Source organism: Salvia hispanica, chromosome 4 (assembly GCF_023119035.1).
Source record: "Salvia hispanica cultivar TCC Black 2014 chromosome 4, UniMelb_Shisp_WGS_1.0, whole genome shotgun sequence".
Lineage (NCBI taxonomy): Eukaryota > Viridiplantae > Streptophyta > Magnoliopsida > Lamiales > Lamiaceae > Salvia > Salvia hispanica.
Window position 1 is genome coordinate 26,075,394 of NC_062968.1, and position 26,746 is coordinate 26,102,139.

Here is a 26,746-nt window from a genome sequence, read left to right on the forward strand (position 1 = left end):
TAACAATCAGTTCCGAAAATAGCGACGCTTCAGATTACATTGCCCATCTTTCAAGAAAAAATATTATTTAGAAAATTAATTGGGACAATAAAAGCCTAGAGAAATTAAGGAAAGGAGAAGCAGGATTCACCAAAATTACAGTTGGATCAAAAATTACATGGGCAAAATGTCAGCTAATTTATACATATATGAATATGAATGCAAAAGATGAAACGCTCCAACAAAATCTACCTATTTATACGTTACTGATATCTGCTGTGCTTCCCCCACTTGTACCTTAAGTTTGACTATATTCTTCACCAATCGGATGTACAACTATTTTAAGCGGGGGAGGAGTATGTAGTATTAATTTAGTTATATTCAACTATCAACATAATTACGAGGGAACACCTTTTTTGGTCCACAAAACTTTGTCAAAGTATCATTTTAGGTCTGTGAACTTTGAAAATATCATTTTAGGTCCGTTAACTATGAGTTAATATCATTTGAAGTACTTTTTTACTATTTACAAGTTTTTCTGAACGAAAATACCCTCAATACCTTGAAGGGTATTTTAATAAACTTTATCACATACTCATATTTTTTATAAATATATTTACTATATATTTTTGACGAATTTTATAAATATGATTTAACCTTCAATATTATTACTTTTGTGATATGCAAGAAAAGTTTCTTCTTCAACTTTTTTATAATTAAAGAATTTTAAAATATTTTTAAGATATAGATACTCGTAAAAATTAATGTCACATTCAATAAATGATACTTGAATATTGATATATTGATATTATTTTTAAATAATATATCAACATTCAAGTATCGTCTATTGACCGTGACCTTGATATTTTACGAGTATCCATACCTCAAAAATATTTTAAAATTCTTTAATTATAAAATGTTGAAGAAACTTTTCTTGCATGTCACAAAATTAAGTGATAATATTGAAGGTCAAATTATATTTAGAAAATTCGTCGAAAAATATATGAGTATGTGATAAGTTAATTAAAAATATGTACCCTTCAAGGTATTGAGGGTATTTTCGTCCATAAAATCTTAGAAATAGTAAAAAAGTACTTCGAATGATACTAACTCATAGTTAACGGACCTCAAATGATATTATCAAAATTCACGGACCTAAAATAATATTTTGACAAAGATCATAGACCAAAAAAAATGTTCTCTCTTATCGTTAATGTTATGCATGAAAAATAATCTTGTTTTTCTTCTCGATTTCCAACTAAACTAAATTAAGTTTTCTTTCTTTCTTTCTTTTATCTTTATCTAAAATAGTTTTGTTTTCAAATTTTCCATCACAATAAGTCCTTATCTATTTATAGCATAGTAGTAGTACTTAAGTAGTATTAGAGGAGTAGCTTCCATGTCACTTTAAAAAAAAAAGAAGAAGTAGTATTAGAACATCAGCAACGGCGGACATCCGCCGGGCGTCGGACCGGCGTGCCCGACGTCCGCCATTAGGCGAGGAACGATTTAATTGAAGAGCTATGGTTGCGTCGGGGTCATCGTTGATATGTTCATGAGTGTAATTTGATTAAGTTGTTTTTTTTTGTTGTTTTTTTATCTAATGAAATTATTTTGCACTTTGTTTAATTCCGTATTCGTGCCGAAATTTTAATACCGTACATTGTTTAATTCCGTAAATTGTTTAATTTGGTGAATTTGTGAATTTTTTTAACTGCGGGAAGTCCGCGCGGGAAGGCTATGGTATGTCCGCCACTGTGCAGTGGGAAATCCTTATGACGTGGCAGTGCTGGGAAGGATATGGGAGGTCATTATGACGTGGCAGGAGGTGTTTTTGGGAAGTCCGTCGGGAAGGCTACGGGAAGTCTATCCCCACTGGGGATGCTCTTAGTTATCTTTATGATGAAATGAGACCAATTTTCCAATTACAATTTTTGAAACAATTTTTTCTAGCAATTTCCGCTACTTTATATTTTACCAATTTGCATTAAAGTTTATGTAATATGCTGTGTTGAGATAGTGTGGTATATGAAGGTTTGTGTAATATCATTATCAGGTATCAAAGCATACTGAAACAATGAATATTGTGGAGTACAATGTATATTGCTAGATATCTTTATTTTTCTCTATTTCTTGATTAAAACATTTTATGAACAATACAACTCAATTTTGTGGAGTACAATGTATATTACTACAATCTAACCATTATTTTTGTAACTCAACAAGTGGGACTATGCCCCTCTTTTGAGTTTGATGAACAAACACAAACCCTAGTAAATACCATGAGAAGAATAAAATTACCATTAATTCAAAATTTTATTTCTACAAAAAAGGAGGCTATATCACATGTAACACAGTTCTATACTGCTGCATTTTGAGTTATCGTGTCGTTATCATGTATACATGGTACTATCCTCTTCTCTGCATCGGGTCATTTCTTACCCATGTCGCGCCCTCCTACAAAGATGAGAAAGTGCGTTAGCAAGATACCAAACGAGGAAAAGGTTGGGACATAAAGTGATTATCTTCTTAGAGCAACCTAATGCATGATCACAATCAACAAACAGCAGGAGCTACAGTGATGGAAGGCAAAAACAATAAGCAAGGAGGAGAGTCGAAGCCTGAGAATTGAAGGTGCTCGCAGCTGAAGACGCTGCATCAGCAGCTATGCAAATTATGCAATAGTTGTCGAGCAATACGTTAGTAAGGATGTTCATAAAAGTGGTAGAGAGCAACTAAGTTCATCTAAACAATGGAGATATAATCAGAACCTTTCATGTATATCAGTATAAATCTACATACACTGAAACAGATCTGTTGTCTGTATGGAAAGAGAAAGCATAATCTCAAGTACTACTATTTTACAACTTGAATTTCAGGTGTCAATGTCAATGAGATGAATAGAGCACTTCAAGTAAAACGCGACACAAAAAAAAAAATTACCTGCAGAAGTTCTTCAAACTCATCATCCAAGATGATTATGTCAACAACCTCCGTAGTGTTTGGTGTTTAGAAACAATATGGAAGACTTCATTTGCTCATTTGCACTAACTAAGATTTTCCTGCAAAGTATATACTCAGTTATAAGCTGTCTCGTAAACTTGGGTTGCAATGCCACCCCACTATGACCATAACTTCTCCTCTTCGGCATTCTAGATTGAGAAAAATCAAACTGCTTCGCATTCGAATAAACCACAACAATTGCATTCGGCTTCTTCATCCACATTACTTGAAATCATAACAGGACTACAGGAGCCAATTTTTCAATCACAAAAACAACATCAACATAGCAATCAAGTAAAAAAACTCACATTTGTAGGATCAGAGCTGAAGGTCACTCTATTCTAACTGCAAGGCAAAAAATGTTAACACAAAAACATGATATGAGAGCAGTTTTATAGCCAACATGTGCGGCGATCCTGGACTGGCATGATGGTAGAAACAGAGTCACTTAAGATAGAGATGTTTCTTTCAATTTGATATATGGATGCGAGGAGCAAGAAGCCATTCCTTGAAGGATAAAAACACACAAATTGAACCAAGAAAGCTAACTTGAATTGGATGTTCCTAGAACTGGATAGTGCTAAGCATCTGAACATACGAACAATAAATGCTCGTGAGAATACAAGAGCAAGACAATACATGTAAGTATTAAGTAAACCTAATACATAAATGGGAATTTTCCCCATCACGAAGGCATTATTTGCTCGAATAAAGACTACTTGATGTATTAACAGAAAATGCAAACTGCACAAGCATTGGAATCATTAGTTATCTTGAACGCCATCTCTTCTACCCGCAAGCCGTCCCAAATATGCACTGTTGGTCTGAGAGTTTTCAAGAATAGCGTAGACACAGTACAAGCACAATCCTACCCAAGCAAGAGCAATTTTGATGAGTACATTGATAGAAACGTGATGTTCAGAAAGAAGTGTAATTCAATAGATTTCAATGGAGAATAGTGCAGATACAGTACAAGCACAATCCTACCCGAAGCAAAGCAATTTCAAATAAACGTGGTATTCAGAAAGAAGAAATTCAATATATTCAAAGGAGAATAGCGTACACAGCCCAAGCTCGATCCTACCCAAGCAAAAGCAATTTCAATGAGTACATAAATAGAAATGCAATATTTAGAAGGAAGATATTTCAATGGAGTGTATTTTAATGGAGAATAATGTAGATATAGAACAAGCACAATCCTACCCAAGCAAAAGCAATTTCGTTCAGAAAGAAGAATTTCAATAAATATATTTCAATGGATAATTTAATCTGTGATAATCATAAATCGGAAGAACAGAACTGGAACTTGAATGCAGTAGTAGTACATAATTAGAAACGGAAGTAATAAATTCGTAGAGATTGGTAATAATTGAATCGGAACTTGAATGCAGTAGTACCGACCGATGTAAGCCACAGCGACGCCGGAGAAAGCTCTTCCGACTATAGAGAGCAAATAAAGGCAGAAAACCACCTACCAAAAAACGGCAAGGGTTTAAGCAGTAATCAATCCGTTAATTCCATCAAATTAAGCAATTAATCAGTTAATTCCATCAAATTAAGCAATTAGTCAGTTAATTCCGTCAAATTAAGCAATTAGTCCGTTAATTGAATCAATTACCTTGAGGAAGAGGCGTTTGTCGTGGCCGGTGGCGGCGACGCGGAGGACGGACTCGGCGGCGCCGAGAGTGTTGGCGAGGCAGGCGAAGAGAGAGGAGGCGGCGTCCTGGGAGATCTGCCAGTGGAGGGGATCGACGGGGACGGCGATGTTCATGTGGCGGAAGAGGAGGCCGAGGATGGCGAGAGAGCAGAGGAGCACGATGAGGACGTCGGCCATGAGCGAGACGACGCTGGATTGGCGGTAGGCGCAGTGGTAGTAGACGAGCGTGCCGCTCATCAGCCCCATCGCCGCCCCAACCAACACCATTTTCTTCGGATTCAACTGCGAATTTGCGACGGCGGAGGAAAACTACTGCGTCAAACGCGGCTGCTTTGTTTTTTCACCCATTTCTCTACGCCAATGGGCGCTTTTTTTTCTTCCAAATACAGTTTTCAATGTTCATTTCAATTATATTCATCTAATTGATTGGATTAGTTGACGTAATTAAAATAAGCTAGAGATTAGTCTATTAACGACTCAATTTTTATCTGAAATTAAAAAATTATTTTATTATAATATGAAATCTTATTTTTATACTCCTATATTTTATTTTATCAGTATAATGATTTGTTGGCCGCTTATCAAGAATAATTTATCTTTAATGATAATAGATCATTATTTTGTGGAGGAATGAAATAAAATTTTCAAAATTATTGAAGGTGTAACGTAAGGTTTCTAGTGATAAAAGTATAGGGATGCACATTTGAAAAATTAAATAATTGTACTAAATGATCCAACATTAGTAACCACCTCCACCATCATCATCCAATAAAATACTACTATTGTAGTAGTACTTTTCTATTTTAATAATTTAGATGCTTCTAGCAATTTCTTCCAAAACGTTACAACTCAATTTTTCCGTCGAGAAAATAACTACAACAACTCAATTGTGTGTAGTATCATGGTTCAAACTACAACATTGGTTTCGAAATTGTAATTCTACAAAAAAAGGATGATATATCGACTTCATGAAAACTACCAATACCATTACAACATTTCAGTTGTCGTTTCAAAATCTTCCTTTACACATACTACAACACACAGTTAACTGTATAGACCAGACAAACACTTAGCATTTTCATGTGTTGTGTTGTTACGGTATCGAGACCGCACCAGCATCTCCGTGCACGGTCATTGCTTGCCTGAGCCAACCTGTGAAGACAAGAAGTGCGTCACAAGACCGTAACGATAAAAGATTGGGACATAAACTGATAATGGCCCTTGGGGAAATGCTATGAGTTGGATAGGTTTCAAATTACTATTATTAGGTGGTGGTTTATATGTTAGGAAAAGATTATAAGACTTTATTTTGGATAAAATTAGTCATAGGGGTGGTGGTGGGAAGGATAATCGTGGGACACAGTGTAATCTTAGCACTATGGAGATGGGTCGAGATACATTGTCACGGGCAACCGAACAAGATATTACTCCATAAGAATAAACATGACTTCTAGTAATTAGCAATAGTGGAAACCGAACGGATCCTACTTGCTAAAAGAGAAACTAATTATCTTGTTATCAATGGTACAGAGAAATAATGAGAAAAGGGAAGAGCTGCATGACTTACTGTGGCTGGCTTTTGAAGCCTACGAGTCGAAGGTGCTCGAGCAACTGAAGAAGCTGCAGCAGCAGCAGCGACGCGTATTCTGCCATAGTCAATGTGCAACTAGTAAGATATAAGGTGGTAAAGAGCAAATAACTTCAACAAAAACAATGGAGGAAAGGAAAATAAAGAAAGAGATCAGAACCTTTTATGTACATCTATGTAAACATCTGTCTCATCAACAATTTCCTCCTGTTGCACATGAAGAGCATATTATTATATGAAAAGGGAAAATTGAAATAACTAACAAAATTTACCTGTAGAAGTTCTTCAAATACGTCCTCCAAGGTGATTATGCCGATAACTTCTCCATCTTCAACATCCTCTCCAGCATTAGAGTTGTATGTCACGAAACCATTTTGCTCAGCCTTCTCGATGTTGACAACGACGGTATCTGCTTCTCTACCATACTTGTCAAGCAACGGGATTTTCAATTGCGAATCCCCTTCGGTTAAAAGTTTTTCTTCAGCCATGTCATCAGAGGAGATAAGCTTCTTCTTTTTCGCTCTCACCTTCACTACAGCTGCCATGTGACTGCCACCCTTTTGAAACTCATTGAGAATATCATACAAGGGCATATCTGCTGGTACTCTGTAGTATAATAAATTGATTTAATGAGCCAAATAAGTCAGTTTCTCGTGCTAAATATGAAAATATTCAAAGAGATGAACACACCTAGGCATTCTCCGGATGGAAACCGAGCTAACTGGAGTCTCTGTTTCAGCTCTTACAGTGAGGAGATTTTTTACCTACATCAAAAGATGAATAAGCAAAGAACACAAGCTTATCCAATAATGAGGGTTATGATGCGTACCAGAAGAAGTCCAATAATGTTTTTCGGGTTCCCTGAGTACACAGGAATGCGACTATGACCCCGTGCAAGGATTTTTCCAATAGTTTCCCTGCAGAATAGAGCATGCACAAACATTAACAGGGATAAAAATCAAATATATTCCTGATATTAATCAAAGAAAAGTGTTTTTTGTGCTGGAGAATTGTGTGTGTGTGTGTGTGTGTGAGAGAGAGAGAGAGAGAGACTAATGGAGATAAGGTTGAACAGGAGTATGCTTAGGTATAAATCAAACCCTCAGAGGATCGTACTCACCAATTCAGTTTTGTATCCACATCAAGTGAAAACGTGGACTCAATGGGTGTCATTGCCTCCTCGGCTGTCTGTGCATGTTAAGAATAAGTCATTTTATTATCACACTTGCAATGTATAAGCTAGATAACTAAGTCAGACGTTATTTAATGTATCACATACTTCTTCCCCTCGAGTTGATTTTGAAAATGTGATTCTATGAGTATGTATGTTTAGCTAAGAAACAGGCACAATGCATTTTGTCACGGATTGGTTGAATGAAAATGAGTACAGTTGCTAAAAAATTTATGGAATGACTTTTTAATGACCCCCATTAAACTCAGCAACTGCATCCTACTAAATGAACCAGAATTACTCCCAGTCACAGAGCTTTTGTACTTTGAACTTATATGAACCAGAATTACTGCCATATTACATCCTAATAATAGTTAGGTAACATCGTAGAATCAATGCAAAGTCAAATAAAAAGACCAAAAATGCACTTAGTAAAAGAGGCTATTGAACAAAAGGAAAGTAAAATATTACTACCTCCGTCCACCAAAATTTGTCCCACTTTGACCCGACATGGGTTTTAAGAAATGTAATGGAAAGTGAGTTGAAAAAGTTAGTGGATTGTGGGTCCTACTTTTATATATTACTACCTCCGTCCACGAAAATTCGTCCCGGTTTGACCGGGCACGGGTTTTAAGAAATGTAATGGAAAGTGAGTTGAAAAAGTTAGTGGATTGTGGGTCCTACTTTTAATTATTAGTTTTATAATAAAATGTGAGTATGAATGAGTTAGTGGAATATGGGGTCCACTACAAAAAATGGTAAAAGTGAAATGGGACAAATTTTGGGGGACGGACGGAAATGGAAAAATGGGACAAATTTTCGTGGACGGAAGTAGTAGTTTTATAATGAGTAGGAATGAGTTAGTGGAATATGGGGTCCACTGCCAAAAAGGGTAAAAGTGAAATGAGACAAATTTCGGGGGACGGACGGAAATGGAAAAATGGGAAAAATTTTGGTGGACGGAGGTAGTACAAGATGGTCCTCCTGAACTTGAACATACCTTTTCTGTCAGATCCAGTGCTCCATTGATAATTGTTGCTTCGTCATGAGTAAGCTCACCACCTTTACCAGCCTATTATGACATCAATTAACCAAATGAAATAAAAATCAGAAAAAACAATGAACTTTGGATATTAGATAACGGCATGGCGTGTATGTGATATTATGCAGTCGCTCACGCTTTACTTAAGACTCCATACCTCCTGGCTATGGATAGATACGAGAGCCTTCAGTTGAGGTCGCCTAAATAGAGCATCTTGATGGCCCAGGACGGAATCGAGGATCTAAATCACACAAGAAGTTGAGCATAAGATATTAGAACCTCAACCGAAGTAAACTCACAGGAGGAAAAACAGCAGAAGATATCAATAATGTTGCTTGAGACTTGTAAGACCCTCCCATTTTTGAAGTATCACTAAACATATCATACTTGAGCTAATAATTAAGATCCCCCCACCCACCCTCCCGCCTTTCAAAATGTCCAAGTTAGTATCCCATAAACACAGAACCATCTACTATTAGCTGACACAATTACAAATAAACAAATCACCTTTCCAATAGGGAAAGCAATCGGGTAGCAAATGATCATCAAAACACGAACAAGCCACACACAATTAGCACCCACAGCCAACCCATATCTAGAGCAAGCTGCTTGAGGGATTATCTGTTCAGCCACCATAAACATATAGAGGAGTTAGTCACATCAAATAACTACAACCAAATGCAGTGACAAAAACAAAGTGTACCTCACCAAAAGCCAGAACAAACGTCACCGACAGAATGACAGCAACAACAGGATGAAACAGCTTGTCCAGATAGAGTGGAAGAGCCTGCACAGTATCAATACTTAAAACTCCTAATGAGACCATAATTAACTCTGCCATTCGAAGAGAAGAAGTCTTAACAGAAAACTATGCCAAAGATTGGACTAAAGAATGAGCTAACATACAAGATTGAACTACAAATTACTCATTATCACAGATATTTCTGAATAGGTTACTTCATCAGCTATGAATTCTACTAATTCCACAAATAGTTAGCAGAAATCACCAACTAACCTCCATCGCAGCAGCATTGCACAGTAGCAAGGTCACCAGAAGTTGGTGCTGCTTCTGAACTACCGGGAAAATAACGGCTGAAAACAATTGCTCAAAATCACTAAACAAACTATCTCAACTCCACACATCAGAACAAAACAACAATCAATTCCAATAGCAAAACTCCAATTTCTTCAATAAAAGAGAGAAAACTACAGAAATTACACCACAACACACACAAATACCAGCTTGTTTCTTCTCCGTGGAGCTGCCGCTCCGCTGCAGTATCTCGAGCTCCACGATTCCGAGAGACATCAATCCGAGAGTCAAACCGGACATAATTCCTGCGAAGAGAACGAGGAAGCACGAGACGCCGGCGTACACAAACCACATCGGATTTCCAAATTCGATGTCGTTGGAATCGGCGAAGAACGCTCTCGGCGTCACCATCGCCGCCGCATTCATCACGCACAAACACACCTCCCCCAAACAGCAACAAAAAATTCTCGAAAAAAATACAATAAATAGGAAAAAAAATAAATAAAAAGTTGCGCAAGGAAAGCTACTTCGTTATTAACTCCCTCTCTTTCTACGAGCCTTTTCTATGAGAGAAATTTAAAAAAAAAAAAAAAAAAAAAAAAAAAAAAAAAAAAAAAAGCGACGGTTTAAGAAATTCACAACAGCGCCATACGTTTCCACGATTCCTCCAAAATTGTGAAAAAAAATTCACGAAATCGGTCAGAGAGAGCAAGTGAGAGGTGACGCAACTGTATGCTAGTATTGTATATCTAGGGAGTTGTATTTTGTTGTTTTGCGACGCCACTTGTCGAAATTTGACGTGCGGTGCATCGTCGCAGATTATTGAAGCCGATCGCCGATCGGCGGCGGCGGTGGTTTGCTGGCCGGAGGCGGAGGGCGGCAGCTGCCGGTCAAAGCTTTTACTTCTTTTTTCGGGGGGGATTTTACATGTACTGCTATAGACTTATATAGTCAAAAATGCATGTTGTAAATTTCTTTTTTTAGGAGTATGCAATTATTTGTTTCTCCCAGTAATTTATCTTTCTTAATTAAAAAGATGATTTCCTTTTTCCTATTTCTTTTACTAATAGATTATAATATTAGGTGTTTGCAATTATATATTATTACTTGGTGTTTTATGAGAAAATCCAGTGATGGTGAAGAGGATGTTATTTGCCAAAAATATATGATGTGCTGTGCATTTATTTTAAGTGAAAAAAAAGAGTAAATTGTTAGGAAAATAATAAATTTGAATAAATTCTGATTCACCCCGTATTTTTAAAAACCATCCAACAAAATTACTAGTATGATTTTTAATTTTCTCATGATATTCAAACATGATTTTTATCATTTTCAAACGCGTTAGATAATAACACGACAACGTCATCAATTTGAAACATGTATGCGTTAAATCAATAGCATATTACGAGTTGGAATAAAAAACTTAACATTTATAATTTTCGTAATTGATTTTTGTAAGTTGAACGAACAAGAGTTTGTTTGATATCTGTGGCTTCTCCTACAATTTTCCAATTTAAAATTGAATATTCATAAAAACAAGAAGCGTGCATGACAACGATTTAATGTTTTAATAAATAAAAAATGTTAGATTGTAAGGAATAATATATTATACCTTGAATAAAAATATTATGGAGCTCTTTAACGTATTAATATTATGGTATTAGGTGAAGTTACTACCTAAAGTGGAGTAATAAATTATGGACAGCTTAAGGCGTAAGATATTTAAAAAAGTTGAAACGGATTTGAAATTATAAAATAAAGTGAGACAATATTGAATAAAGTGAAACGTGACTTGTGCAGTTGTGTTAAATTAAAAGCATATTTTTTGATCGATTTTGATCCGTATTTAATGCACGAAAATTATACATCGACATGAAAAATACACATTATATAATAATCGCATACGACTTACGAGTGATATGAATGTGATACACGTAATCTACGACTAAAATGTAAATATCGTTGACATATTTGCCATAGCTTTTTATATTTATATTGTTACAAAGTTTGGTCAATTTTATAAACAATTAAATATATTATCATTTTGAATTTGAGTAAAATTGTGTATGATGCAGCAGATAAAAAGTTGTGAAGATAATATCTGATTTTTTATCTGTCGGTCTTTTAATACATCTAGTTGGTCATGTCTGTAATTTTAAATTATGAATGATGTAGCGGATAAAAAATTGTGAAGATAGAATCTAACTTTTTATCTGTCATCGTTTAATACACCTGGTTGGTCATATCTGCAAATTTTACATATGTACCTAGCATGTTGAAAATTTTCTTAATACAAATATATGAGTTATTATATAATAGGTCATCTTTAAAAGTTGTGAGATCAACGAAAATCTATACCAAACTTGGTGATTTCTCGACAATTTTCTTCTAATAATAAATATACTAGTTAAATTTATTATTTTTGTTTTTCTTTGAATTCGATGGGAAAGGAAACAATACATATTGATTCCTTATGTAATTATTAAATTTGATTATGTTATTCTTGATTTATGGAAAGGGTTAAAAGGTAAAATTAATGTGAATACATCATATGGTGTGCTACATATAATAAATTTTTATAAAGTTTCTGTTTATCTAACGTGGTCCCATAATTATCATGGAAGTTGGATTTCCCATAGTAAGTAATATTTTAAATTGTTGAAAGTGTGTTTATCAATAAAAAGGTTAAAAGGGGTTGATCGTTTTTATTTAATTTTTCCTAAGTAGGTTTATAGGAATGTGAGCAACTGGGTTGGTGAATTCTTTTTCAAATTTTCATTCAACTCAATAAGGTATGACTGAACTCAAATACTGTTTTATTCACCACGCTTTGAATCTTGATTTTTTTCAATTTAAAATAAGATACTCCATTGATGTCCAAAATCAATTTTGGAAATAGATACTAGTACAAAATAGAGTTTATTTATTTTTAAAAAAATAAGAGTACGATTTATTGTATAGATGTAAAAACACATTAATTGATTTATACCAATATTTAATTTTAAATTTAAAAAACATACTAATACTCCAGATACTACTTTGCTAGCGCCAAAAAATAATTGGCGCTTTCCTTCTAAATTGCAAAATCTTAACCGAATCTTTCCCGCAATAACAAATAGTGGTGAGCACTGATGTATTTGCACATGTGCGAGCATTGCATATGCTCATCATTTTTCACTCAGTAATGAGTATTTACGAGTGTCATACACGAAAAATTATATTAAAATAAAAAAAAATGAAATTATAATTCTCTACTTAAATAAGGAATGATTTCCTTTAAACTTTATTTCTCTCAACTTCATGTATCTAATGATGGCCAAACTTGTTCGAAATCAACACTTTTATTTATAAGAACAATTTAGGTGTATGATTTTTATGAAGTGTTTGCATTAAAATAATTATACTATGCTCTGAGGCGTAGACGAGCGCAATAAATGAGCTTCAACTTCAAAATGTTTATTGCTGAGAAAGAAATGGTCCATTGCATCTAGGGCTGGACCAACAATCAAAATATTTAATGATTTTATATGTTCAATGTAATTAATTTATAGGAGTATTAATATATTCACACGTTGATAATGGAATATTTTATGGTATCTTTTTTCAAAGATTTCAATGGATTTTCCCTCCACTTGTTCATTGTCGTAGCTTAATAATTTTGATTTATTTTTGTTTAATGTTAATAGGGTGGCTGCTGCCTAATAGTCATAACTCTTTTAGGTAAATCCACTATTAACAACCAAGAAAACTTGGTAATTAAATATAGTTTAATTTATTTACCAATACCGTAAGCGAAGAATTATTTGGCGGTCAAAATTGGTTAGTACTATAAAAAGAGATGGGAGTTTTCTTCAAACCAACTAGGTAATTAATTAAATAATAATATTCATGGGCTCCCACACAAATTCACAATATGAAAAAAAAATAATACTAGTACTATAATGTGCAATTTTTTGAACTCATGAAGGCGGCCTAAAATTGCATGCTTGACGCTTTTGATACAAAGTGGCTAATTTGGTGTTTATTTGAACTTTTTAAATTTTTGATTATTTTAGTAAACGTAATACGTATGTACCATTACGCATTGCAGATATAGATGTGATCAATTGTTAATTTTCTTAAGTTGCTAAATTGCTAACTCATCAACACAGTTCATTAAAAATGTCAACATGCTGACGTTAAAATGTCAACACATAATTTTGTTGAACTTCAATATAATGTGTTGATATTATGTGTGACATTTTGATGTCACCGTGTTGATATTTTTAATACACTATATTGATGAGTTAACAAAGTTAGCAATTTAAATAGTTAGCAATATAACGCACCCCCACCATTACATCCACGTAATTAGTGAAATATACAATTTTAATATAAAATTGGTAAAATAAAAGGGAGATGGAATATTATTGAATTATTTTTATGGGCGTATATCTAAAAAAACAATAAGAAAATCGTAAAGCTTGGATTTGTTCTCAATTATCTACGATAAAACATTCACATCCTACCACCAAACGATGCCGTTTTTTTATGAATAGATAACATTGTCTAATTCACCACCGGTCGTAATGTGTATGTATGATTTTTCGGCTTGCAAATCAGATACAATGCCTTCCAAATCACATTACAATTTCACTGGATAAAACGAAATAATTGATAACAAATCCAAACTTCATAATTTTTCTGGTTACCTGACAAATCAGAATTTCACCAAACTTTAAAAATTTTTTTTTTCCAATTTATCCTATTATTAATGAGAAATGAGAGAAAAAAAAACTTATCCCAAATAAATAAAAACTAATTTTGATAAAAGTTAATTATATTACTACTAGTAGTATTTTTGGTGAACATTTTTTTATTCGTAAGCAAACCATACGATATGGGCTTTTTTCGAATTCTTTTTGCGGCCCAAAAATAATTTAAAACACCATTTACTTTCCAACTCAAAATGTCATCAAATCCAGCTTCTCTATTTAGCAAAATGCCGCTAGCGACGGCGTTTGAGAGAAGAGATTGAGTTACCGCGAAAATGAGGCGTTGATCGATGCGAAATTGTGTAAATTGCTCATGGTGGCGAAGAGTTGCTATTGCTGATAAAATTGTGTAAATTGCTCATGGTGGCGGAGAATGGAGGTGTTAGTAGTGCTGATGAATTTGTCGAAATTCGGTTCCCTAATGATAATTTAGCGAGATTAGTGTCTTCGCAGTCAGAGTAATTTAGGTTTCAATCAGGCGTATTGAATTGGTTTCTTGTATCAAGGAGTTTGGTGATTCTGTCAATTTAGGTGTTTTAGGCGGATCCAAAATTTTCCAACACTGATGATTCTAGGCAAGTTTTCTGCGGATTTTAGGTATTCTAATGGATTCACGAGTGTCTTTACAAGGAATTTGGCAATGTTGAGGGAAGCGTATAAGGGTTAGGATCTGGTTGGGAATGAATCATGATCTTCTCTGTTTGTGAGAAATGAGAATTAGTGAGATTAAGGATAAATTTGTTGAAATGTTGGAGGGGTTGGTGGGAGAGGACTGATGAAATGAGAATGTGAAGTATTTGGAAGGATATGGAACATGTAGTAATAAGGAGTTATGAAGTCGTACAAATGATCTGAGTTGGGAAATCTACTAGAACAGACTGTTGATGTTGAATAAAGAAACACCATGGTGTTTGAACATAGTTGGTGGAAAAGTATATTTTCTGCCTCTCTCTTGTGCATCTTCATTGTTTGATCGACGGTATGTGTAAACCATGTGTGCATGCTTGTATGATTGTATCAGTTGCTTCTATGAACATGAAAACATATGCAATTTCTTTAGATTAGGAAAAATTGATATGCCTGACTTATCTTTGCCTATAGTGAGTAGACATGAATTTGATATTATAGAGCACATTGTTAGAGAATTTGAAAAGCTTTATGAATACTCTCTCTCCATTTGTTGGTTGAGAATTTGCTACTAGTGCCAAATGTTGAATATTGTATTATTATGAATGGTTGATGTGTAAATAGTTCGACCTTACCTGATATTTAGATGTGTAAATAGCCCCCTTATGGGACTTGAGATTAGGAAAGGTTGATGTGCTTGACTTACCTTGCCTATAGTGGCTAGACATGAATTTGATATTTTTAGAACACATTGTTAGAGAATTTGAAAAGCTTTATGAATACTCTCCCTTGCTTGGCTGGTTAAGAATTTTTGTTGCTATTGGTGCCAAAGGCTGAATAAGGTACTGTGAATGGTTGGATGTGTAAATAGTTCGACCGTGGTTTGCTGATGTTGTTGTTCTTTTATGTATCATCTGCATACTATTGTACATTTTTTTCTAGGAAAATCTAGAAAATTATTCATTTTAGGCTAGCTTGTTCATGTTGTGAATTGGGATTTGTTCTTTATTGATCAACACTTGCTAAAAGTAGGTATTAGGTAGTTGTGGGTCTTGATTACCATGTGAAGTATTTATCCCCTTACTTCCAATCTTTCTTTTGAAAATATTTTAGGAGACATGCAGTTTTTGTTATAGATTCCATTTTTATAAAGAAACTTACCTCTGCCAAACTAAGGAATGCAAAATGAATGCTACAATTCATTAAAGATGGTTTCATGTTGTTGTTTCATTGTAGATACTCTCTACCTAAAAAAACACCTAAATCAAGAACATGTAAAACTTGTGACTGATAGTTATATATAAATCTGTGCAAAGATGATTTGGTGTACTAACTTCCTCCACTGTTTCCGCATCTGCAGATATACCAAGACACCCGGCCACATGGATCGATCCATCGCCCTCCACTCGCTCGCCGCTCTGCTGCTTCTAGTGCTGTCCCCGAAGGCCGAGTGCCAGTGGCTTCACCACCATCCACTGCCACCCTCTCATCGACCTCCACTCTGCGCTGAACAGTTTGCATTAGCAAACCGCGCGTGTTCAGGGCTGCCCTACACACCACTCCCTCCACCAGCCCCTCCTGCCCCACCAGCACCCATCCCCACGGAGGGAGGTCACCCCCTCCACCGCCATGGCGGCCACCACCACCACGGGGGGCACCACCACAGGCACCACATGCACAAAGAAACAAGCGCGGAAGCGGATTGCTGTAGGTGGTTGAAACAAGTCGACAACATCTGCATTTGCAGCCTGTTGGTTCACTTGCCACAGTTCCTCGCCCGGCCCGCCCATAATTACACGGTATACGTGGACGAGTCTTGCGAGATAACGTTCAGCTGCCCGTCGAGGTGCGTACCGTTCTGATTATTACCACAATCTTAACAGAGGAAGTTAAGTCTATAGTAGTAAGTTTGTCATATGTATTATGTATCGATTTCAAATTAGAAATTGTGTAACATTTTATTGCCATATTGCCATATTAATCAAAATCCACTACTATCAAAGTCACTGTTGGTAGAAGCTATTTCAAGTGTAGTGTGTGATTAGTCAATTTTTATGGGGCCAATTAAAGAAAATGTGGATTCTGTGTGAAAAAGACTAGCAAAGAGAGTGATTGATTTAGGCAGGGTGTCTTTGTTCCAAGCTTATCTCTTGTATTTGCATATTGCTCAAGAATATATAGCTCTTGAAGCTTCAAGTACAGACAAATTATGGGACCCTATCATTTATATCATTTACTTTAATTTTGGTAGTAATAATTAGTGGGTCTTTGTAAACCTGTAATGCTCCATCAGTCCCACTTAAAGTAACTCATTTTTCTTTTTGGGACGTTTCACTTAAGTGGTATATTTTCTAAAATAGAAACATCATCATCTATATTTTATTCTCTTTCCATTTAACTTACAAACCAACACTATGTAACTTTCATACCGAAAAGGAAACGTTTTACTACTTTTAAGTGGTATGCAGTAGAGAGTATATTTCATTGTGTGAAGTATCTGTAGTTATAACTGTGTAGTAGAAGGGAGGAAAGAATGGTCATTTTTTTCATTTTGGTCACTCCACATAAATTAGTTTCTTTTCAATTTTTAGTACGTTTTCTCTTTAATGAATCTTGTACTAGTATTTTTCACTAACATTATTTTTAAAAAAAATTACAAAGTTCGGTTAGTCTCATAGCATTTGAAAACTGAATATCAAATCACGAATTTTCAATTTTGTTCAATTGTACCTTTTATATACATAACGACGTATTTTGATGATGATTGAAACGACGTTATTTCATTTAAACAAGTGCTATATATTTTCTTTTCTATACAAGTACTAGTACGGAATAGTAATTTTGTAATAGCTATTATCTCTTCTTTCTATATTTACTAATTTTACAGTATTAAAACTTGTATCAGTGGACTGACTGACAATTTATAGTAATGGAAAGTTTTTTGGCGTGTGGCACCCATAGTTTGCATGAAATACCTAATGATCACCACGAGAAAATGCATATTTGATGACCCATTTTAGCATCCAAATTATGAGCCATTTAATTTGTCTCTTTACAAAACCGTCCCTGTCCGTACGGTATGTAAGAAAACAGAATCCAAGTTATAATTAACTTTTGCAATATTCGTTATTCAAATTCACGTTGATGTGATTGCATTTGTATTCCATTCCATTTCGAGAAAGCCAACAACGTGACCCCATTTCATTGGGAGTCAAAACAACTTGCATCCTCAAAAAGAAAAAATTCACAAATTAACTTGAGAATTTACAATGGAAATAACCATTTTCAGAATTACAATATTATGGCAATTTTAAAAAACTCTCTTAAATATCATTAAATTTGAATTTACTCTTACATATCCCAAGAAAAAAAAATTAGATGAAATTGTATCTGATATGGAAGTCGAAAATTATAAGTACATATCATTGCTAGTAAGTTAAACGATGTTGTTTATTTGTAAATAATCAGGTGTCATTTGGCTAAAAAAAATAAACAATTTATTATAAATATACAGCCATATTTTTTGCTGTAGAATAATTGAAAATAAATTGAAATGTCATGAATTTTCCGGTTGATATTTACAATTGCAGAACAAACACAAATTTAATTAACATTCAACAATATTCACATATATTAAAAGAATAAATTTAATATTATTGTAGGAAATTTAAATCATACCCATACACATACACTGATGTTATGATTTGAGTGTTCGGATTTATTTTTTTAATAGCAAATTGGGCAAAAAATGGTCAATCTTGCAATTTTTGAAAATAATCAATTACTCCCTCCGTCCGTGAATAGGAGTCCCGTTTTTCCATTTTAGTCCGTCCGTGAATAAGAGTCCCGGTTCACTTTTACCATAAATGGTAATAGGGTCCCACCTTCCACTAACTCATTCCACTCACATTTCATTTAAAACTAATATATACAAGTGGGACCCCTATTCCACTAACTATTTTCCATCTACTTTTCTTAACATTTCTTAAAACCCGTGCCATTGAGAAATGGGACTCCTAATGGTGGACGGAGGGAGTATATAATTTTGTCTCGTGTCCGAAAATATAGCATTTTTTTTTGTTCTCATGTAAGTCTATTTCTGGGCTCTCCAGTAGAAAAGTTGTCCAAAAATAGACTATAATAGACATGTAGGACGTCGAATTTTGGTGGCTATAATAAGACACTTGAAAATTTAACCCAGTGGATTGTTTTTACAATAATTGATCATGTTATTTATTGCATTTACCAACATTAAATAGAGTTATTTTATGTAAATAAATTTTAAAAAAGTTCCAAATAAAATAATTAATGTAGAAATTACTTTTATTAATTTGATAATTTCGGTAGGCAGAAATACAGGGGGTAATTGAGTAATTCTCATTATTGCAGATATACGGGTAAGTATATAATGCCGGGACAAAATTGTAAATATTCCCAAAACTGTCACCAGAAAATTCATAACCGCATTTGCCGCCCAATTAAGACGCCGTCGCTGCCATCATCGGCCGCGCGCCGCTCCTCATCGCCACCACGCCGCCGTAGACCTCCGGCTCCGAATCGTAGCAGAATCGACTCACTATCAATTCAGCCGTCTCCGCCACCACGCTATCCCACGCCGCCTGCACCTCGCCGCCGCGCTTCCTGAACACCTCCGTTGCGTCTAGGCGGTGCATCCCCCAGTCTCTGGCGTTCCTCAGCCGCCGGATCTTCTCCAGCTGCCGGCACGCGAGCCTGCTCGTGTTCATCTTAATCGCGTCGATCGCCGCCGCCAGAGCCCTAGCGCGAGCCTCCTCGCCGCCGCGCTCCGATTCGATCCGGAAATACTCGTCGAGCTCGGGCACGCCGATCGCGCGGCGGATCCCGCGCGAATAATCGGCGTTCGGCCGGAAAAAAGCCCTAATTTCATCGATCATTCCTCTCTCCACCATCCGATCGACGCGATCGGAGACGAACGAGTGGAGCACCGGCATCGCGGCGTCCACCCACAGGAAGCAGCAGTCGTAGCGCGATCGGAAGCTGGAGTCGACGAGCGCCTCCACGAACGAGTTCGATCCGCCGACGACGATCGGGAGCCGGCGGCGGCCGTGGATCGACCGCAGCGAGATCGACGCCATCGAGCGGAAATCGGCGGCGGTGAAGTCGGATTCCGGATCGGCGACGCCGAGGAGGTGGTGCGGCACGCCGCGGCGCTCCTCGTCGGTGATTTTGTTGGTGGTGATCTCGAGCCCTTGGTAGACCTGCATTTTGTCGGAATTGATGATCTCCGCGGAGAATCGAGTGGCGAGGTCGATCGAGAGGCGCGATTTCCCGGCGCCGGTGACGCCGAGCACCACCACAACCTTCTCCTTCGCCGGAGCGCGGCGGATGAGCTGAGGAATGTGTAGAGACGGCAGTATTTGTGTGGTGGATGCAGAGAATGATATTTTCATTTTTTTTAAATCAAAATAATATAATATCTCTTATTTTGAAGTGACGAAAGAGCCCTTGCTCGCACTTCAAAAATAGAACCCCCTTTACGAGGAGAAAATCGTAATTTCGTTTTGTTTGAAATTATGCGGCGGGTCGAGAATGTGTTGGGGTGTGTTTGTTTCTCTTTCTGCACAAATTTTGAATGCCAAAATGGGGCAGTATTTATGGAAGGAGGAAACCTGCATTAGGTGCCCTTTCTAATTGATCATAGTCAACTACAAGTTGATTCATACTTTTTTCATAAATGATTCTCCACCCCTGCAATTTTTTGTCTTTTTAAGATTCTGACCACGACGGGAAGCATGTACATCATACATCTTGCAGTCGTTCTCTGGTTATTCTATTTGTATATCACCTTTAATCGAAGATATTATAAATAAAAAATCAGAATGATTCGTATCAATTTGTGATAACAAAGTAGATTACTAAGTTAATGTCTTGTTTATTCGAGTTAATTGTTTGTGACATCGTGAAGTTTAATCAAATTCTAGTTTGTCTTACATCTTTATAATTTTGAATGACAAATCATAACATCTGAAATTTCTCAAATTTCCCAAAAATAACTTTGTTTTTTGAAAATCCGATGCTAAATTGATACGCGTGTGAAAAAATTGATGTTAGTGTATATTGACATAAATGTATATTAACTGACGACGTGAGCAATTAAACGACGTCGTTTAATTGCTCACGTAACTAAAAACATAAAAACTAAAATAAAACAATTTTTAGGATGAATGAGAATTTTCAAAATTCGTAATATCAGTTAAATTTTGAAAGGGTCTGAACAAGCCAGAATTTGATAAACTTCATCATTTATCAGGTATTGATAGTTTTTTTGTTGGTAAATGAATTTAAATTTAAAGACCGCGCCACAGAGGTCTCGAATCCGAGATCTTTGGCCTCAGACATTTCTTCTCTACCGCTTGGTCAACTAATACACATGTATTAACCTTTTTTTTTATTCCTCTAAAGGATGACTTTATTGAGTTCACAATTTTTGCTATAGTTTTATTGTAAGATTTGAACATATGCATAAGAAACGTGAGGTGCTGAATCTTGAGAGAAAAATGTTCAGAGAATAATTTTAATGGAAGCAGAATAATATGTTTTTTTTTTTAATTTATGTCTTTTATTTTGTCTCTTTCATAACTTGTTTTTATCTTTAATTTTTTAATGCATTTCCTCCTCTTGGTTGGGACAGGTCACTTATGAGCTTTTCAACTTAATTATTGAAAAAGATAATATATAAAATGATTTTCTTAACTTTTTATAAGAAGATAGATGGTGGATTTGTTCTTCACACCCCTTATGCTCACTTTGAAGAGCCAAATTGAAGTTATTTGACTCCACAATTATTCGAAGACTAATTAGTTTATGATTTGGAATCTTGAATTTGTGATTGTTAGTACTAATTTTGGTTGTTTATGACAGAAAGTTTTAATGGAGATAAGAAGAAAAAGAGGGAAATAAGGTAATGATCAGTAATTACTGATAATGGAATGGATCCAGGATGCTCTCAACCTTAAAGTTGACAAAAAGATTATCATTGGAGAAAAGGATGAAAAGATTATTCTGATAATGCCACAACGAATATCTAAATTACCCCTTGCTTGTAGATAACTTATTCCCATTGACAAAAACAAAAATATAGTAACAGTCACAAGGTAAAAATCCCACTCTACTCCACCACCAAGGTTTCAATCTCTAAACTATAAGAACTTTATATTTGACATGTTATATTTGATTTGTTTAGAAGAAACTCTTGTCTTACTAATTAAATAGCATTTCACTGTAGTAACTTAAATTTATAGACTTATAACACAATCTAAAGACGACCATATACATGTAGACCATGTAATTGTTCTTTACATATATATGTAATCATAGACACCGGAAGGGGCTTAAGCTCTTACCAAACTAAACATTGTCCGATTTTCGGTATTTTGTGACAAAAACGGTATTAGAGCATTGGTAACCCATACCTCTGCTCCAACAATTTTAATTTTTTCATTTTCAACCAATTTATAAATTAAATAGCAATATTAGTCTATTAAAAATCATCAAAAATGATAAGTATTAATTAAAATTCCTAGAATTTAAAATTTCTAAAAATAAAAAATCCTAAATTACTTATTCTTTAGTGATCTAAAGAATGTCGTGTCTCGGGCAAGCATCGAGCACAACTGTGACCCTCCCTCACGGCGCAGCACCCCTTCCCGACCACCCCAATGCTCTCATCACAAGGAAACATAAAATAATCATTCTCTCAAAATTTAAAACTCAAATGAATAATATATAACTTCCATTAAAATAAATTTCTACATTATACCTCCTGAACAATAGTGAGATGGAATAACAGATCACGCGTACAGTGTCCATAGGCCACTTGCATTGAACCAAAAAAGCTTTCATCTTATTAATCATTACAAATAATACTTCCATGATAATAATAATAATAATAAAGCATATATGTATAAACTAACAAGTAATAGTAAAATCCAGATGTGTCACCATCAATTATTATCAAGAGATATATCATCATGATCTAGTTAATAATTAAAACTAATAACTGTGCCATCATAATCAGCTAGAAATAGAAACAGGAATGACCCAAATATTCAAGCTAAGGCATGATAATAATTGATAGAATTTAAGAAAAAAAAATCTAGTAGGCGTGCTTTCACCACAAGCCCTTCTAGGAGTATTACATTTCCTATCAATCATATCTATGAATCAAATTCTGTTTTTCTGCATGCTTGCATCATTCACCATTATCACTTGATCATTATGCTACATCAAATTAGGCTGAGTATGATCCCACGTTTATAAATTGATTAAACCACCAATTCAAAGTCAACTACCGACATGTTCGGTTCCCGCCATTGTTCATCACTAGAGGCTATGTTTACGTTTATCTCTTGTTCGGTTGTTCTTTTCCTTAAAAACTTGGAGTCTTTACATTGTGTCTTGTGATTATCCATCTCATCCCCATCACATGGCTAATTGACTCCTAGATAAAGCATATTTTGACTTATCCCATATTATTTCTCTATGTTGTCTAACAAACCGAACACACCTACATCTATCTATGTTCTCAGTAGTTTAAATAACTGACCAACACTATCCATCACAACAAAAATGACCCGCTTTTTTTTTGGTCTGCCCAACAAAGATATTCATTTCTAAAATAAAAAACACTAGTATTATCTCTTCTTTATTCTCTCCACTCAACACACAAAATAGTACTACTGCATAAAATCTTGTCGTTTAAGAAAGTGGCTATCATTATTGGGACGGATAGAGTACTGTATTACTAAATCAAGACTAGCTACAAAAGAGATCATAGGATTAAATGGATACAGAAATGAAATATGAACCTTTTTTTAAATCAATCGATGTATGATGAACCTCCATAAATCCACGCATTAGAGAGGTGGTGTCCTATCATTAGTTAGTTGTGCACTACCTTCATATCTATCATGCTCGTGCAATTATGTGATCACTTAGATCAGAAATTCACCTTTTTCTGCATGTAAACCAAAAATAAAATGTCGATTGGAAGAACTATCACTCAAATCTTTCTAAAGATATGTAAAAGCTGCCATAAACTTTAAACCATCTCATCAAGCTCCAGAACTCAGCTAATCAGTAATGCATTAGACTCATCTATAATCAAGTCAATCTAGAATATATTAGTAGTCACACTTCTTTATGGTATGATTAGATTTTCATGATTAAACTTTCGGCTATCAGTGTGAAAAAGGCAATACTCTCGTGGCAACCTCATCTAAGTCTAATACCCCTAAAGTATGCATAGTGAGTTCAAAGCATAGCATAAACATTTGATATGATCAATTTCCATCTCATGGTGGTCCTGTTGAAGTTCCAAAGCAAATTGCAAACCGATTTCTAGATAAACATAACCAGCAATGTAGCTTTGTGCAAAGGACCACAACATGGTTACTTTACCTTTATTGTCTGCTGAGCAACAATAATGCCTGATGCTATATGGCTCTTGTTGCTCTTGCTGGCATCGAAAGATGCCATGAGTGATGAGTCACGACTATCCTGATTTCGTCAAAACAGACCAAAACTTGTCAATTAAAGGTAATCCTTGACCATATTTGATCATGGAAAGATGGTAGAAGTATCTCCCTGCCTTGATCATTTTAGGTATTTGTTCCTTTGATGATGATATTTGCAGTGCCAGAAGGGCAGCACTTTTATTCCCTCTTGTCTCTAGTGTTGAGCAACGGGCAACAGTCAGATGGACCAAGCCAAATGTAATAGAGAAGCCTTTTTGCATATATGTGTGTGTGTGTGTGTGTAATATTGAGGACCACTGTGTGAAATCTAAAAATAACTATGGTAGAAAACAAGGCAGCAAACATTTGCAAACAAGAGTCATCACATCAGCCTGGAAAAAAACATAACTTTAGCAGAAATTCAAAGTATCAACTTGGAGAAAAAAACACATCTTTAGGATTTCAATTCAATGTTGTAAGTTATGTAGAGGATAAGTTGTGGAGTAACAAATTTCATCCAGGGGTCTACAGTAGTTGACCCTTATAAACTGGAAGGAAAAGAATTAGAAAAAAAATGGTTGAATTGGATATAAAGAAGGAAAAGAAGGAACACAGTTATATTTATCACATCCAAATTACATCAAATCAAATACAAAAAATAAAAATAAAAATAAAAATGAAACAAGAACACATCATTCTTTAAATTATGAAAGGAGTGAGCTTGAGTAAGATCAATGAAGTTAGACAACAATATAGAAAAAGAAACTATGATAGTTGCACATGCCAATGCCCTCTAGGGGGAAAAACAGAAATTATGAGGAGTAATTTAGACAGCAGCAAGGAGACACTTGGATCTCAGCACACGTCCCCCACCCGAACCCCCAAAGAAGACCGCAAGCGCAAAAGTTACTGAATGTTTGTTGATAACACCACTGGTTTCCATTGACAGGAAGGTAGTGTGAGTAGAAATCATGCACGAACATGAAGAGCTTATTGTTTCATGTTTTGGATATATTTTCTACATTACCCCTTCTCGAAGGATCCAATTCTTGTAATGCATCTAGCCAATCTGATATCCTCAGTTTGGGAATCTGAAAGAAAGAACAAGATAATCAGATACAAAGCCTTGTAGACTGAAAGGTCAACGCTACCCAAGTTCGGACAAAAGATCAATCCATGCAGCCTATGTTTTTTTTGGCAGTCAAGAATAACATTGAATCATAAGATGCATTACATAACTATGCATACAGGATCAGTAGCATACGATTTCTCTCTCTCGATCTTTTCCTATTGACTTTGGAAGTATCTTTGGATGCAGAATCACATGAATGTAATAAGTTATAAAAGCATGACTAAACTCTTCATTCAACTTCTCTTCCTGCTGGGATAACTGCATTTCAGTTTTAGGAAGCACAATTTGGCAGGAAAAGTCTTAACTTTGTTTTACAGACAAACAGCTACAGATAAGGACCTGTGCACTAAGTTGTTACAAGTGAGGAGACAAAATCTCCACCACTATGCAGCCTGTATGACTAAGTTGTTTCAGTTTTAAGTATCACAGCCCGTATCATTTGCTACCAGAATCATTAAACATACATACAATGCAATATACGAATGACAAGAAGTTTAAATCGGACTTTTCTCTTGAAATTTTAATTCTGCACAGGATCAATTCTATCTGTATCCATCATGCAGAATGGTTCTTTACCAATTGAGAAGGGTTTGGTAATCCCCCCAAAGTAGGAAAATGTGGTAAAACAGCATACAATGTTTGTTTCTGAATTTCAGTGTGCCCTGTCTCTGAAACAAACCAAACATAGTTTTGTCACTTCCTACTGCCACGATATAGTGCTGGTCGTAGTCTAAGTCACTAAGCAAACCGGATACATTACTTGCTATCCAATCCATTATCAATGGCAAAAACTGCAATAACTATTGTGATTTTGTTCTTTCATTGCCACAATAGTAACTTGTTAACTGAAAATGTCATGAATCTCCAAGAAACTAAATCAGAATCAGACTCTAGGTCGTTTGAATAACTGCATAGATCAATGGTCACACAAAAGGATAGCATTAGATAGTGACACAAACAGTAAAATCTTACCAAAGTTTAACCTATTGAATGCTAAGAGAAAATCTGTATCGATTGAGTATATCCTTAAGCGATGATGAAGATCACAACATTGAATCAATAGACCGCGAAACTACTGATGAATGAAAGTACCAAAGAGATTCATCGATTCAATGGAGAATTCATATTCACCAGAAAACGCAAGTCGCTATAAATCATGATCGCGTTCATTCACATTCACCAGAAAACGCGCCTGATTCATCACTCCAATGACCTATATACAAAATTTCTACGACAATTCTCCCTCTCTCCATGTAGCTTTCGGAA

At 35.3% G+C, this 26,746-nt stretch overlaps 4 protein-coding genes and 1 pseudogene across 8 annotated transcripts; 1 reads left to right on the forward strand and 4 right to left on the reverse strand.

Moving 5' to 3' along the window:
- Window positions 1–2,257: 2,257 nt before the first annotated feature.
- On the reverse strand, window positions 2,258–5,022 carry LOC125217744 (reticulon-like protein B22). 5 transcript variants are annotated; one of them, XR_007175798.1, is made up of 6 exons: window positions 4,601–5,022; window positions 4,384–4,453; window positions 3,532–3,850; window positions 3,291–3,327; window positions 2,923–3,041; window positions 2,258–2,436 (listed from the first exon to the last, which is right to left on the reverse strand). XR_007175798.1 is itself a non-coding variant. In XM_048119267.1 (3 exons), the coding sequence occupies exons 1-3, from the start codon at window positions 4,904–4,906 to the stop codon at window positions 3,747–3,749; spliced, it is 480 nt and encodes a 159-aa protein (XP_047975224.1). In that variant the 5' UTR covers window positions 4,907–5,022; the 3' UTR covers window positions 3,513–3,746. The 5 variants fall into 5 exon arrangements, 3 of the variants coding, with proteins under 3 accessions (XP_047975224.1, XP_047975226.1, XP_047975225.1); XR_007175799.1 differs by lacking the exon at window positions 3,532–3,850; XM_048119267.1 differs by lacking the exons at window positions 2,258–2,436; window positions 2,923–3,041; window positions 3,291–3,327 and having other exon boundaries at window positions 3,513–3,850.
- Window positions 5,023–5,576: 554 nt separating this feature from the next.
- LOC125217742 (DUF21 domain-containing protein At4g14240-like) lies at window positions 5,577–10,394 on the reverse strand. Its single transcript, XM_048119265.1, has 13 exons — window positions 9,680–10,394; window positions 9,456–9,532; window positions 9,144–9,227; window positions 8,948–9,061; window positions 8,598–8,681; window positions 8,399–8,470; window positions 7,348–7,415; window positions 7,057–7,144; window positions 6,918–6,991; window positions 6,500–6,833; window positions 6,388–6,434; window positions 6,207–6,285; window positions 5,577–5,791 (listed from the first exon to the last, which is right to left on the reverse strand). Exons 1-13 carry the CDS (start codon window positions 9,897–9,899, stop codon window positions 5,771–5,773), a joined length of 1,362 nt encoding a protein of 453 aa, XP_047975222.1. The 5' UTR covers window positions 9,900–10,394; the 3' UTR covers window positions 5,577–5,770.
- A 4,047-nt stretch (window positions 10,395–14,441) lies between these two features.
- Window positions 14,442–16,995, forward strand: LOC125217743. Its single transcript, XM_048119266.1, has 2 exons — window positions 14,442–15,206; window positions 16,215–16,995. Exons 1-2 carry the CDS (start codon window positions 15,112–15,114, stop codon window positions 16,714–16,716), a joined length of 597 nt encoding a protein of 198 aa, XP_047975223.1. The 5' UTR covers window positions 14,442–15,111; the 3' UTR covers window positions 16,717–16,995.
- A 2,156-nt stretch (window positions 16,996–19,151) lies between these two features.
- LOC125219452 (adenylate isopentenyltransferase 3, chloroplastic-like) lies at window positions 19,152–20,441 on the reverse strand. Its single transcript, XM_048121428.1, has one exon. It carries the CDS (start codon window positions 20,281–20,283, stop codon window positions 19,333–19,335), a length of 951 nt encoding a protein of 316 aa, XP_047977385.1. The 5' UTR covers window positions 20,284–20,441; the 3' UTR covers window positions 19,152–19,332.
- A 3,704-nt stretch (window positions 20,442–24,145) lies between these two features.
- On the reverse strand, window positions 24,146–26,303 carry LOC125220783 (annotated as a pseudogene).
- Between the last annotated feature and the right edge of the window lie 443 nt (window positions 26,304–26,746).

What these genes read in the sequence shown, in the direction of transcription:
- LOC125217743 (XM_048119266.1), top strand. Translation starts at nt 15,112, where the DNA reads ATGTTGAATAAAGAAACACCATGGTGTTTGAACATAGTTGGTGGAAAA. An exon ending in TCTTCATTGTTTGATCGACG is followed by an intron (nt 15,207 to 16,214) that starts GTATGTGTAAAC and finishes CCGCATCTGCAG; the next exon opens with ATATACCAAGACACCCGGCC.
- LOC125219452 (XM_048121428.1), bottom strand. Translation starts at nt 20,283, where the DNA reads ATGAAAATATCATTCTCTGCATCCACCACACAAATACTGCCGTCTCTA.
- LOC125217744 (XM_048119267.1), bottom strand. Translation starts at nt 4,906, where the DNA reads ATGGTGTTGGTTGGGGCGGCGATGGGGCTGATGAGCGGCACGCTCGTC. An exon ending in ACAAACGCCTCTTCCTCAAG is followed by an intron (nt 4,454 to 4,600) that starts GTAATTGATTCA and finishes GTTTTTTGGTAG; the next exon opens with GTGGTTTTCTGCCTTTATTT. An exon ending in CGTCGCTGTGGCTTACATCG is followed by an intron (nt 3,851 to 4,383) that starts GTCGGTACTACT and finishes TTGCTTGGGTAG; the next exon opens with GATTGTGCTTGTACTGTGTC.
- LOC125217742 (XM_048119265.1), bottom strand. Translation starts at nt 9,899, where the DNA reads ATGAATGCGGCGGCGATGGTGACGCCGAGAGCGTTCTTCGCCGATTCC. An exon ending in CACTGGATCTGACAGAAAAG is followed by an intron (nt 7,416 to 8,398) that starts GTATGTTCAAGT and finishes TAACATGCACAG; the next exon opens with ACAGCCGAGGAGGCAATGAC. An exon ending in ACATTATTGGACTTCTTCTG is followed by an intron (nt 6,992 to 7,056) that starts GTACGCATCATA and finishes CTTTTGATGTAG; the next exon opens with GTAAAAAATCTCCTCACTGT.